The following is a 12,509-nucleotide window of genomic DNA, read 5'->3' as shown; positions in this document are numbered from 1 at the left end:
AGCAAACAGAAATGAATTTGTGCACGTGCTGCGTTTAAGAAATTGCTTTTTCCCTCTACATTCTCTGGGGCGCTCTTGACTTAGCCGCCTTTTCTGGCCTTTTATGTTTTGGCTGGTATTTCCTTTTCGCCAGCCCCTATACACTCATTCTTTTTTTAATTTTCGCCCGGTTTGCACAAGTTGCCCCATGCCATTTGTTGCTGGTTTTTGTGTCAACAACACAAAGCCGCACACATCGCCAACAGTTGCCCCATTCCATTATTCCATTCCGGTTTTATGTTGCGCAACGCAATCCAAGACAATAGTTGCACGAACTTAGCATGTATGTTGCACAGCAGGACGAAACTCCTTTCGGGCATTCATATCTGCCAGTCGGTCGGTTGAGACCTAATATGCCCCGCCGGTCCGCAAAGCGGAAAAGTTTACAATTAGCTTGTCAACAATGGCCAGGCGTACGCGGCGTATGCGTGATGTGCCTGCAATGCATTTATTCTGCAGTAAATCCTCTATTTTGCAACGTTTTTCGGGAATTATTCATAGCTGCAACCCGGCAGCTTAGAGTTTTTCGATTTGAAATCCAAGAAGAAAAGTAACTAAATATTTCCACTACACCTCGACGATTAAAAAAAGCCGCACGCAGCTTAATGAACGCCCCTTGTCGGCAGCCAAATTAAAACCCCACAACAATTCCGAAATTATTTTGGTAAATGTTCTCCGTTCCAAGCTTAAAATCTTTATGCATATTTTATGCGAGGGGGAAAATAGTGATGTAATAAAAAGCGCGAAATAAGCGGGTGAAAGGGGACAAGGGGTTAAGTACCACCGCCAACATGTTGCCGGAAGTGTTGGCCTGCTATTTACACGGGCAAAGTTGTTCGCTTTCCTCGGCGGCAAAGACTTTTCTTAAACTTCGTGTGTGTGTGTGTGTGCGTGTGGGGGAAAAGTTTTCCAGCATAAAAGGGTTAAGTGCAGAGCCCTGTATTAGAAATTGAGAAAGTTATGGTTGCAAAAAACATGTTAAAGCCCTGCGATATATGTATGTATTCTGAACACAAGCATCGCAGATCAATCTATTCTAGTAGGTAGGGAAAAATTCCCCTACAATAATTACACACACGCCTATATCACTTAAAACCTATTTAAGCACATGAACGAAGCTTTTCAGATTCAGTTCGTGTTCGAAACTCGAAATTGAACTTGAAATTCTAGTCTCGCGTAGTCCGGGTAAACAACAAAGCCAGCAGAGCGATAAGTCGGATGGAGATAATATAAATAATATAAATGTACATATACCAAAAAAGATATTATGAAGGCTGAAAAACAAATTTAAAAATGTTACCTGATCAATCTCAATAATTTGGGATTGTTAAGTCCAGTGAAGTGAGTTACAAAGTTTAAGCTTATATAATGCCGTGATCAATGAAAGCGAGTGAATTAAGGGAGTTAAATTAAACAAACAAAGATAAGCAATCTCAATTAAAATAATGGAGGAGTCATCGCTTTCCCAACTCAAGGCTTTGGAATGGAGGCGTCTGTTCAACATGTTCTACATAGAACCGGTGCTCTTTATGCTGATATTTTCGCATATGCTGTCAGGTGGGCGGAAAATCAGATTATTGTGATAAGCCCTCATCCCGATCACCCCTTTAGGTACTGTCATGCGCAATCAGTTGATTTATCAGGCCTGCACGGTGATATTCCAGTACAATGAAACCGATTGTAAGCTATTGGATAGCAAAAACACCAGCTCAGAAATACAGGTTGGTAGCTACTGAACGCTTAAGGGGTTTATTAAACTTGCTTCCATCGACTTTTAGGCCATAGAAACGGAGCTTCAGGTTTACGTGGCTAACATGTTTCTAACCCGCACCCTCTTCGAAAGTATTATGCCCGCCATCTGTGGCTTATTCGTTGGATCCTGGTCGGATCAGTATGGACGCAAGCCCCTGCTGATTGTCTCGCTGATCGGTGAGTTTCTCCGGAAATGCGTTCGTTGAATGCTGCAATAGAAGTAAGACGTTTCCTACTAGGCTTTTCCGCTTCTGCCCTGATCTCGTCTGTAATTTGCTGGCTGTCCAGCTACTATATGGTGAATCCCTGGTGGTACACCTTGGCAGCCGTGCCACACTCTGTGCTCGGAGGATGGTGCGTGTTTTCTGTGGCTGCCTTCTGCTTTATCACGGACACAACGGACATGAAAACCAGACCCTACAGGTGAGTGCCACCTGAGCGCAAGTGCCACTGTTGCCGTCCCTTCTATAATTTACAATTTTCAGAATGATCTTCATGGAGATCATACTCTTTGTGGCCCTCACAAGTGGCTCGCTTCTATCCAGTTTTGTTTACGCAGCCACAAGTTCTGCGTTTGTACAGAGTCTCTCCTGTTTGATAGTCGTTATCGCAACATTATTTATTATTTTCTACATGCCCGAAAGTCTGGGGATGTCTCAAGAAGAGGCCGACGAAGTGCCTGAAAAAGAAAAGAATGTCGTAGCCACAATTTTAGATCAAAAAAACAAAACGAATGAAATATCGGCTGAAGCCGAGAGAAGCGAGAATTGTGAAGATCCCCCCAAATATGAGGCTACAGAAAAGCCTTCAGAGGATAAAGTCGAAAAGGCTGGTTTGTTCAGCTTTAAACACGTTAAGGATATGTTTAGCACCTGCTTCAAGAAAAGGGAAAATAATGCTCACACCATCATTTGGCTGGTTACTTTGGCCGGCTTTGTCTCCATTTTTGTTGCCGGTAAGTCTGGATAGATTTATTTTTGGGAATCTAATCATTTTATGTGCTGATATGCTTGCAGATGGCGTCATGACTGTTAATTACTTGTTCGTGCGCCAACAGTTTCACTTCACAGTGCGTGATTTTACTATTTTTGATACTTTCAGTCAATCAGTTCCCATGGTGGGAGCTATTTTGGGGATTTTTGTTTTGAGAAAGGTATTTTGAACAATGTAGTATATCGAATATTACATATATATTTATTCACATATGCTCAGTTTTTTGGACTGTCCGTTGTTACATTGGCGTTGCTGTCTCTGCTTTCGGAAGTAGCCGCCAATATGGCCAGAGGATTTGCCTATCTCTCCTGGCACCTTTACCTATCTGTTGTCCTAGGAATCTTTCGCTCCATTCAGGGTCCCATGTTTCGCACAATTGTATCGAATATAGTTCCGCCCTCTGACACTGGTAAGTAATAATCAGGAATGCACTTCGTTGCCACTTAAATGTTTTTGTAATCATCGCAGGTAAGCTGTTTGCCATCGGCAACATCCTGCAATCGTTCGCGCCCTTTGGTAAGACCCCTTGAAATTCCCTGAATACCTGCCCCATCCATCACATTGCCCTTCCAGTCGCCGCCCCCCTTTACACGGCCATCTATAAGGAATCCCTGGCCAGCAATCCTGGAGGATTTAATTTCCTCAGCGCCGCCTTCTACTTGCTGGCGTTCATCCTGATTGGGTGAGTATGGCCGCTATCCATTGCCACACTAAATGATTTTGAATAAATTTATTGCAGCTGGGTGATGCGAATTAAATTCAAGCACCGAAAGTTCTACGCCGAGACGCTCAAATAGCCAAGTAAACTGAATTTCCATCAATATTGATTGTGGCAAGTTTGCCAACTTTCCAGAGCTTTGTTTATGCTTAAGTTGAAAACTTTGTGTGGACAGCATTAAATAACTGGCTTTGTGTGAAGCACTCCTCTGTATTCAGCTAATTTAATTTGCATACCGCAAGGGAATTATGTGCCGATTGGAATTACATCATGTTGAAGGATTAACCAACGTCCGTTGCCATTTAAACTAATCGAATTCCAAAATGTCATGTTCTCCATGGCCAACAATTTGTGGAAACATTCTATTACATCAACTGGACATAAGTAAGTGACTACTTTGCCATGCATTTCCATCGAAATTGGACCTAATTGCCGTCCATGTGTAATGCTTTGTTGCGGTTATTATTTCTGGTCCAGGGTCCTTGTTGTTTTTGCTGCAGGGACATGGGGCATGCCTTATGCATGAGCTTTTAATAGTGCATAATTTATGGGACAAAGTTTGCGCAACATATTCGCAAAGTTCAAACATATTCGGAGAATCGTTTGGATTCATTTGGACTCGTTGTGACTTTGGCACGTAGCGCATGAATTCGTAATGTCGCCAATGCCAAAAGTTCACAGAACACACAATTCGCAGCAATTTGAATTGTTAAACGGCAGCCCTCGCTGATTAAATATTAAATTCAGACTCTACTATGCGCACAAAGGTGGGTCGTATGTCACTTGTCCTCTGTGTGTGTGTGGGGGGGCGACTACTGCCCCTCGTGGCGGCCACATCCAAGCCACGGCAATCAGTATCGGGTTAACTTAACCCCGCTCGAGCAGCAGAAATCGGCGAACCGAAACCGAGTCATCAAATCACAGTCTTGTCTGCGGAAAACCATTTATCGTGCGGCATTTAAGTCGAGGGTGCTCGGAAAACGCTTTAATGCCGCCGCGCGTGCACCATAAACGAATTCGCAGGACATGAACTTTGCACTTGCACTTGAAACCCTCGAACACGCCAACCCAATGGAGATGTCTTTGTTTTTGCCACAGCGTTAACCATCAGGGGGAAACTTTGATGCGGATGCATGTGCTGCCAGCTGTTAACCGTTCAGCATTTCCGCCCGTTTCCACGTCACAAACACTGATGGAAAAGTGTCAAATAAATATGCACAAAGAACGGAAATTTGTACGGAAAAGTGTACGAGAAAAATCGTTAAAAGCAATCGCAAAGTGGAAGAGATAGAAAAAAGGTGTATTGTATATATTTTATGTACTGCTACGATTTTCTCACAGTGCGCAAAGTAGTCAAAGACGCTGTCTAATTGAACAGCCCGATAAGAAGCATATAAAACTTTAAACAGGAACAACAAAGTGCCGACCGCTTCCGGTGGCGATGATTGATGGGCGTTTTAGTGCCCGAAGTCGCAGCTGAGGCTCGTCCACACGGCGCATACGTAATCGTTTATTAAACAAAACGAATTATGGGGTGCCAGCGGGCCCAACGACATGCAAGTGTTGACGAAGGTCAAGTTTAGCCTTTGCCAAGCGTTGGTTTTCCCAACAACAGACATCAAAAGAGCAAAAGAGCAGTGGGAAAACGTAAGTCCTTACGTTATCACGTAGAGTGAGAGAGCCATCGTGGTTACACGGACATTTTCGCTCTCATTTTCCTTCGTGGGGTATAAAGTCCGAGAGCGCAAACGAAGTCGGGTTAGTTCGCTGAAGACTTCCACACGATACGGTCGCCAGTTTTTCCGGGCTTTTCCGACTTCGCTTATCGTCGCGTCCTCGCCTCATTTTCCGTAGCTCGCTTATCAGCGCAAGAACGCGTTGCGTGAAAATGCCGTCGGTGGAAAAGCAGTTGGCATAATTCGTTGCCTACTTCAGGGCGCTGCAGCATATCAACTGGAATTTTCCGACAGCCCATTATTCAGGATACACTGCTGCACACCTGCAACCATGTTTTGGATTTTACGGCGCACCGGTGCCGCCAACTTCTTCAACTCCTTCAACAACAACTGCAGCTTTTCCAAGAGCAACTCGAACGGCGGCAATCACAGCAACAGCACACAAGGTTAGTTCCCACACCTGGGCCATCAATTAGTCCAGTTGGCTGCAAAAGTCCGCCCTCAATTAGGATAATTTATCAATAATTAGCGAACTAATCGGGTTAAGTCGCAAACTTGTGCGTAAATCAACCATAAATAGCTGCAGTGCTGATATCAAGCAGGGGAGTTTACTGGATGGTAAACGAGGAAAGGAGCTCTATTCCAAGGATAAGTAGGTTATCTTTAACTGATATCCCATAGAAATCTACAAATCTATAATTTAAAATCCTTCAAACGAGATCTCAATTCCATTCTCATATATTACTTTGTACTCTGGTTGCCTGAAACGTAACTCGAATCACTTAAAATTGATTGACATCCAATTGTCAGCTCGCTTCATTCCTGTAATTATTTCAATTAAATTACAATATGACATCCATGAAAATTAAGCAGATCATAGACTAAAGCACTAAATTTTGATAGAGAACATGATTGCTGGCAATCTTGGCTTCTCACAGATATATCTACATTTTCCAAGCAGGAATTTCAACAAGTCAATTTCCCATCAACTGCTGAGGTGCATTTCACGATTTTCTTGATTTACCATGCCCGACATGTATCAGTTCAGACCTGGCTTTCATTCATAAGCCAAACACTCGCTCGTTATCTAAACAAGTTAATTAAAATTCCCGAAATGACTTGGTGAGTATAGGCCCCGAATAAATGTATATTCTACTTGCCTGAACACTCCTATTGTTTGCCTTTATCTGTGCCGTATGGAAAAGTGGAAAAACATTGAGGGGTGGGGGGGTTGATTTTAGCAACTGGGGGAAACGGGCCAAAGTAAATAACATCGAGATCCTACAACCCACGCAATAATGAGGCTCTGCACGTGTGAGCGACGCAGAAAACGTGGTGCGGATGTGACTGTCGAAAAGAAAACACTTTGGGCTTTCGGCCCCAAGATGCTTTTGTCTAAGCGCTAAGTCTCGCACCCGCCAGGAAAATTGCTGGGGGAAAATAAAGTATGCTTCTGGGGGGATTTCGCTGATGGCTGGTAATTGAAATTTTTAGTTGCCTTCGTTGATTCTGTCGCGCAAATTGAAAGTTGCTGCACTTTTATGTTAAGCATCCATCAATAAAATATTAGGTGCCCAGACTTGAATCACATGAATATATAACAACGCACACATACCAATAATAAGCGACCATAAATAAATTGCGGCTTTATTCCGATTCTCAATCCGGTTTTTATTATAAAATAATTAGCGTATGTTCACGAAGCAAATTAAAAGCCAGCCTGGGTAAAATGCAATCAAAATGTTAATCAGAAATTTTAAATTATGTTTACCAACTTCCTTTGTTTTTGTGGCGAACGGGATAGTTTTTGGCAGTATTGATTTTCCCTGATTGAATTTGCTTTTGGCAAATTGGAAACTTTCGATTATTTGTACGTATAATTATGTTTGAAAAATGAAGAGTATATAAATCTGCTGTTTACTCTACGAAACAGCTGTGGCATATAAAGTTACTTAAGGGGCTTCTGGCATTTGCTTTACTACTGCCAGCAGCTGTTGCCAAGAAGACTTCTGCCTGAGCCACCCACTTTTCACCACCTTATCTACAGTTCTCGCCTTGGCGAAGAAAAACAATTAATATTTAATGAATTTCCACAGATAAATCCATTAGAATGGATACGTAAACAATGTCCTTAATGTCAGGACAATAATTGAAAGCTTTTTCGCACATCGCAAATTGCCATTACTCATTTTCCAAATTCGCAAACATTTATGACATTAATAGCAACGACAATTTTTCCAATCATCCGTGGCAGGCGCGAAATTTAATCGTACAAAATTTAATTTGCCAACTCGCACAAGTGACAGCAAAAACAAGACGACGCCCTTAAGCTTTTGTCAACATATGTACTGTTGTTCGCCCACGGGGCGGAAAAGGGGGCGTGGCCGAGATTTATGTGCGTTATGCAAATTCTGGGCAACATATGGCCGCGGCATTAACCGATAATTATGACAGCCATTTGTCATTGATAATAATGCGTTTGTGCATTCAATTTGGAGAATTGTAAAACAAGCAATGGCAATTAGCCATGTTGTTATGCCACCATGTCTGATGTCCACACACAGATATCATCGTACAAATGATGATTAATGGGGAAAACTAGGGAAAGGACCTGTTTATTAGCAGCGGATTTTCTCGTATTGCAAGCGATGGAGGAATCAAAATGAAATGTCATACGTATTTTCACATAATACAAACGATTTTCTTTATTTTCTAGTGGTAGGAGGAAGTTTATAAAGCTTTAAAAAGATAATGAGTAATTCCATTAAACTTATTTCCTTTAAACTATTTAACGAATGTTCACATTATTATTTTGAACACTGCTGTTTCTGCTGCCAATTAGCCGAAGGTCCTGCAGGATGTCTGTTTTGATTTTCGGTTTTTTCCAGCTCTGTTTGCTTTGGTTTTCTATGCCATCAGATGTGGCTCACTTTGGCTGCCGGCATCATTAGTTCGTGTCTTTGGTCAGACATCAGAAATAATAAAAATAACAACGGGGCAAACAAAATGTATCATAAATTATGGTTGCCATTCGGGCTGGCATCGAAAACGAGTGTGTATCCTAAACGCAGCATGAGAAGAATTATTAGGCATTTATCTGGCGTATTAATATCGCCGGTCCTGTCTGCACTGTACGCTTTTCCAGCTTTTCCGAGCCATGATTTATATTTTCTTGCCGGCGGGCGGCATCATTTGTAATAATTTGTTCTGTAATTCTAAAGTAAAATCGAGAGAAACTTTTATCTTTTGAGATTACGAGTCCGGGGCAAACTTAAAGCCCGTGGTCATAAATTTCCATCCAAGTCCCAGACCAGAAAACATCGCGGTAAATGTTTGCCGCTCTGCGGTCCACAATTTGACGATAAAATTGAGTTTTAGTTCGCCTCACGGTCTGACGCCTTTTCGACACCAATCTCGGCCGGCTTTCCACCAGTTTTTCACTCCGTCCGTCATATTCTGCGAATGTTTTCTCCCCATATGCGTTTTTTACTTCCATTTCTCGACCCACTTTTAATATTCATGGTCGTTTTTTCCTGGGCTGCCTCAACAATACGAGCTTTTAATGGTTTTTTATTTGTGGTTAAATAATAAAGTCGTCACAATGCGTTTGAAGATTCTAAACACCATTTTAGTGAGTATATAGGATTCACTCAAATGAAATGCATTTTAATTGATTTGTTAATCCATTAAATCATTTTAATTTCATTTTCTTGTCGGGAATTAACGAACTCGAAATGCCACAAAAATTAAAGACTTTGCTATAGCAACGTGCTTGAGCACTTCGAGTTTAGTTTATTTTAGCATTTAAATACGATTAAGCCGTACGATAGCAAATTTCGTGTCGTCACGTATACGCACTGTTGAACTCGATTGCAATTAAAACCCGCACAAAGACAAGCCCACATAATGAGCTGCTAATGGGAGCTCGAACGGCTAGTGCGCCATAAAAATACAGGGCCAAGTCAGCACACCATCTATTTTTGGGACCGTAAATAAAGGCTTTCCCAATCTCACCGCCAGCCACTATATTTATTGTCCTTTCCCCAATCACATTCACACAGTGCACAAACAAAGCCGACAATAAATCTCATTTTATCACTTCGGAACGTAGAGGACATGCAGGCAAATATAAGGAAGAGCGGAAACTTTTTGTCTCAACGGCAGGTCCTTCTGCAAATATCAAAAGTGGCACAAAAGCCTCCATAAATTGCCTGATGCATTGAGGCACATTTCTCAATTTCCACGCTCAGCAATAACAAAGAAACTTGCCCCACAAAGCGGAAACAAAAGTTATGCACTGAAAAAACTAACGCGTTACAGTAAAAATATGTTCAGAACCCACCGACATCACAAGCAATTCAAAAGCAATAAAAAAGCGATTGCGTTTGAATTGTTCTTTTTCCCGGATACTGGAAAAACATTTAAAATATTACGTTTTCATTCAGTTAGAGTTGTGAGGCAATTGAATTTTTCGAATATGTTTACATTCAGACTGTAATAACTATTCTCTATTCCATTATTATAAAAATAAACCAACCGCTTAGGTTATAAGGCAAGCTTAAAAATATAAACAAAGTTCTCTTTAGTGTAGGTTTAAAATATAAAAAACATATCTGTTTTTTACAAAAAAACACTTATACATACTTTTGTGTTGAACCATGAATAGAAACCAGCTCAAAAGCAAAAGTATGTCCATAAAGCTCGTTCAGAAAACGAACCCCTAAGGACTTTCGCTACATTTTCCACAGAATGTTTTATCAATACGAACAGGTTTTTATTTAGCAAAGTTTTTCATGCATTTTCCACCTCATCTTATGGCAGACAAATATGTGAAGCGGCCGCCACGGAAGGCATATGGACGACTGAGTGCCGAGGCCGACGATGCCGTGTCACTTGGCCACAAAATCGATGATCCGTTCGATGAGCTAGACGACTTTGAAATGCTGGCAGCGAACTCCGCCACCGCCGGCTGTAGCAGTCAGGCAGCAGGAGAAGCCAATGGCAACGTCAATGTCAACGGGGGCTCGGGTTCAGGCTCGGGATCCACAGGAGCTGCAGGCTGTGGGAACGGCAATGGGAACGGGAACGGGAGTGGAAACGGGAACCTGGCACTCCTGCCCTGCATGGATGCCGATTGCCAGGGCAACTACGAGGTGGAGAGCGCCCTCTGCGAACTGGGCTTGTGCCAGGCGAAAGCCAAAACATCAAAGGACCTCGGCGCAGGCAGCACGTCAACATCGAAGGAGATTAACGAAAACACAATAAGTCGTCTGCATGCGCTGGCCATGGCGGATGACGATGATGACTACGGTGAGTGTTGGGTCCACAAAAGCCCAGCGATAATGCAGGCGATGCAGGCGGATGAGGAACAGTGGTGCCTCGAATGGGCGGACAGTCTTTGTTTGTAAATCAAATTATATAATTTAATTTACCTATCAGAAATACTCTTAATAACATGTTCATTTACTGAACTTGAAACTATTACATTTTACTTTTGTGTTACCACCTGCTTCCCAAAATGTTTCCACATCAGATGAACACTGTTTCCGAAGCCTGCTTTATAGTTACCCAATTTTCAGACGAATCACTCACCTGCAACGTGTGCGACCGAGCTTTCCATTGTCACCGCCAGTTGGCTTCGCACCAGCAGAAGAAGCGACACTTCGGGTAAGGGAAATGCACTTAATTAAGCTAGCTCTCGCTTTTCATCTACTTCTCGCCTTTCTTCCGTGCTTTTCTCTCCCTTTTTTGCGGGCCTTCCTGGCGACTTCCCGACCTGCCCTCCACCAGTTGCAGTGGCTGCGATAGTTTGTTCCCGTCGCTAATGCTGCTGGAGCACCACAAGGAGGAATTTGAGCACTGGAGCGACGAGGAGATTGGTCGCAGGGTCTGCTGTCGCCGGAACAGGTGCGACGACGATTATTTCACGGACACCGACTCCTTTATCAGCGACGCGGAGAGCGAGGATCTGGAGAGGCTGTTGTAAATACCGGACACCGGGCCGAGCCGAAGGATGGCAGTGACTGAAGGGAAGGCGAGGGACAGGACTGGGTTTGAATCAACCCAGCCGAAAAGTAGCCAGCCGTCCAACCCCATTAATGCTGGGCGGAATATCCTGCGGCGCCAACTGGAAGGGATGGACTTGGTGGGACATCCAACTTGGAATTGGGCGCTCATCTTCTGATGAAGATTGACACACGGGGCGGACCGCTTGTCACCCTAATGAAAATGAATTAAACCCCAATCAGGCCGGACGCAAAGCCGCAAGCCAAACAATGAAAACTGTTGGCCAGGACCCAATAGCAAAAACCAAGAAACCAAAAAACCGATAAACAAAAACAAGAAGAGACGCCAGGACAAGATATAAAATACTTGTGGACTGTGTGTTGTCTGTACTTTTAGAGTTCAACTACGAGAGACCCCGCTGGGGGTCTAAAAACCAAGTTATAAATATATATGTAAATGTATATCTATGTGTGTGTAAAATGAGCTAGTCGAATACGAAACTCCATAAATGGAAATCATATCATTAACGACATATGTGTAAGCCCCAGGACAAATGCAAAACTATTTACCAAATGAGAAACCAAAGAAAACCCAATGTATTTTTCAATAAATAAAACTGTGCGAAACCGAAGCATGTTCAGCAATCTGTACTCGCTCATTAAGAAGCCCATAAATTTCCAGTTATTGCTGGACACTTAAGGAAAATGGCAAGCAATTAAAATTTCAGATTTATCCCCCTGAGCTCATAAGTATGCCGCAATATTGGGGGCTGGACAAACAACATAACTCCCAGAAAATAATAACGCCCCGTGGACATTTCTTAAATTATTCAGCGGGCGATGCGGGGTTTATTGTGGCATCATTAAAACTTGATTGACTTGATGATGAGCAAATGAAGTGGGCGAAATCAGCACGCTGCTTTGTAGGCGAAAAAGTTTGCCCGTCTTCAAGGTCATTTAAGCTCGCCCCAAAAATAATTTCCGCCGCAAAAGTTCAGCATTAACCTCGAACGAGCTCCTCTAAGTACCATACACATTTGCTAATGTCTCTCGCACTTCGGTAAGCAATTTCATTTGGCCAAAAGGGTTCATATTTCGGTTTAATGACCATCGAGCTGCGATAACTGTTTGGCACGAACATCTATACAAACTGCTTGGGGGAACCTGCTCTGCTTGCCATGCAACTGCTTGCATCCGGTTTCTGTGTTCTTAAATAAATAGGATGAGTGCTCTTTCAGATAAATACGTTTTATATAACAAATATTATCATTATAAATAGTGTATGTTATATACATTAAAATATACATATATATTCTCTTTGAGCAG

At 42.5% G+C, this 12,509-nt stretch overlaps 2 protein-coding genes across 3 annotated transcripts; both read left to right on the top strand.

Annotated features, from left to right (window-relative positions):
• Positions 1 to 1,163: 1,163 nt before the first annotated feature.
• On the top strand, positions 1,164 to 3,715 carry LOC6612944 (proton-coupled folate transporter). Its single transcript, XM_032720573.1, has 10 exons — positions 1,164 to 1,596; positions 1,651 to 1,760; positions 1,818 to 1,968; positions 2,031 to 2,214; positions 2,277 to 2,746; positions 2,808 to 2,944; positions 3,004 to 3,193; positions 3,253 to 3,300; positions 3,358 to 3,466; positions 3,524 to 3,715. The coding sequence occupies exons 1-10, from the start codon at positions 1,485 to 1,487 to the stop codon at positions 3,579 to 3,581; spliced, it is 1,569 nt and encodes a 522-aa protein (XP_032576464.1). The 5' UTR covers positions 1,164 to 1,484; the 3' UTR covers positions 3,582 to 3,715.
• Positions 3,716 to 5,259: 1,544 nt separating this feature from the next.
• LOC6612943 (uncharacterized protein DDB_G0283357) lies at positions 5,260 to 11,828 on the top strand. Of its 2 annotated transcripts, none has more exons than XM_032720574.1 (4): positions 5,260 to 5,624; positions 10,000 to 10,488; positions 10,712 to 10,845; positions 10,969 to 11,081. In XM_032720574.1, exons 1-4 carry the CDS (start codon positions 5,510 to 5,512, stop codon positions 10,984 to 10,986), a joined length of 756 nt encoding a protein of 251 aa, XP_032576465.1. In that variant the 5' UTR covers positions 5,260 to 5,509; the 3' UTR covers positions 10,987 to 11,081. The 2 variants fall into 2 exon arrangements, with proteins under 2 accessions (XP_032576465.1, XP_002037435.1); XM_002037399.2 differs by having other exon boundaries at positions 5,262 to 5,624; positions 10,758 to 10,845; positions 10,969 to 11,828.
• The last annotated feature ends 681 nt before the right edge of the window (positions 11,829 to 12,509 follow it).

This window comes from Drosophila sechellia, chromosome 3R (assembly GCF_004382195.2).
Source record: "Drosophila sechellia strain sech25 chromosome 3R, ASM438219v1, whole genome shotgun sequence".
Lineage (NCBI taxonomy): Eukaryota > Metazoa > Arthropoda > Insecta > Diptera > Drosophilidae > Drosophila > Drosophila sechellia.
The sequence above is the reverse complement of the archived record's forward strand: the minus strand, read 5'-3'. Positions and strand labels throughout refer to the sequence as shown.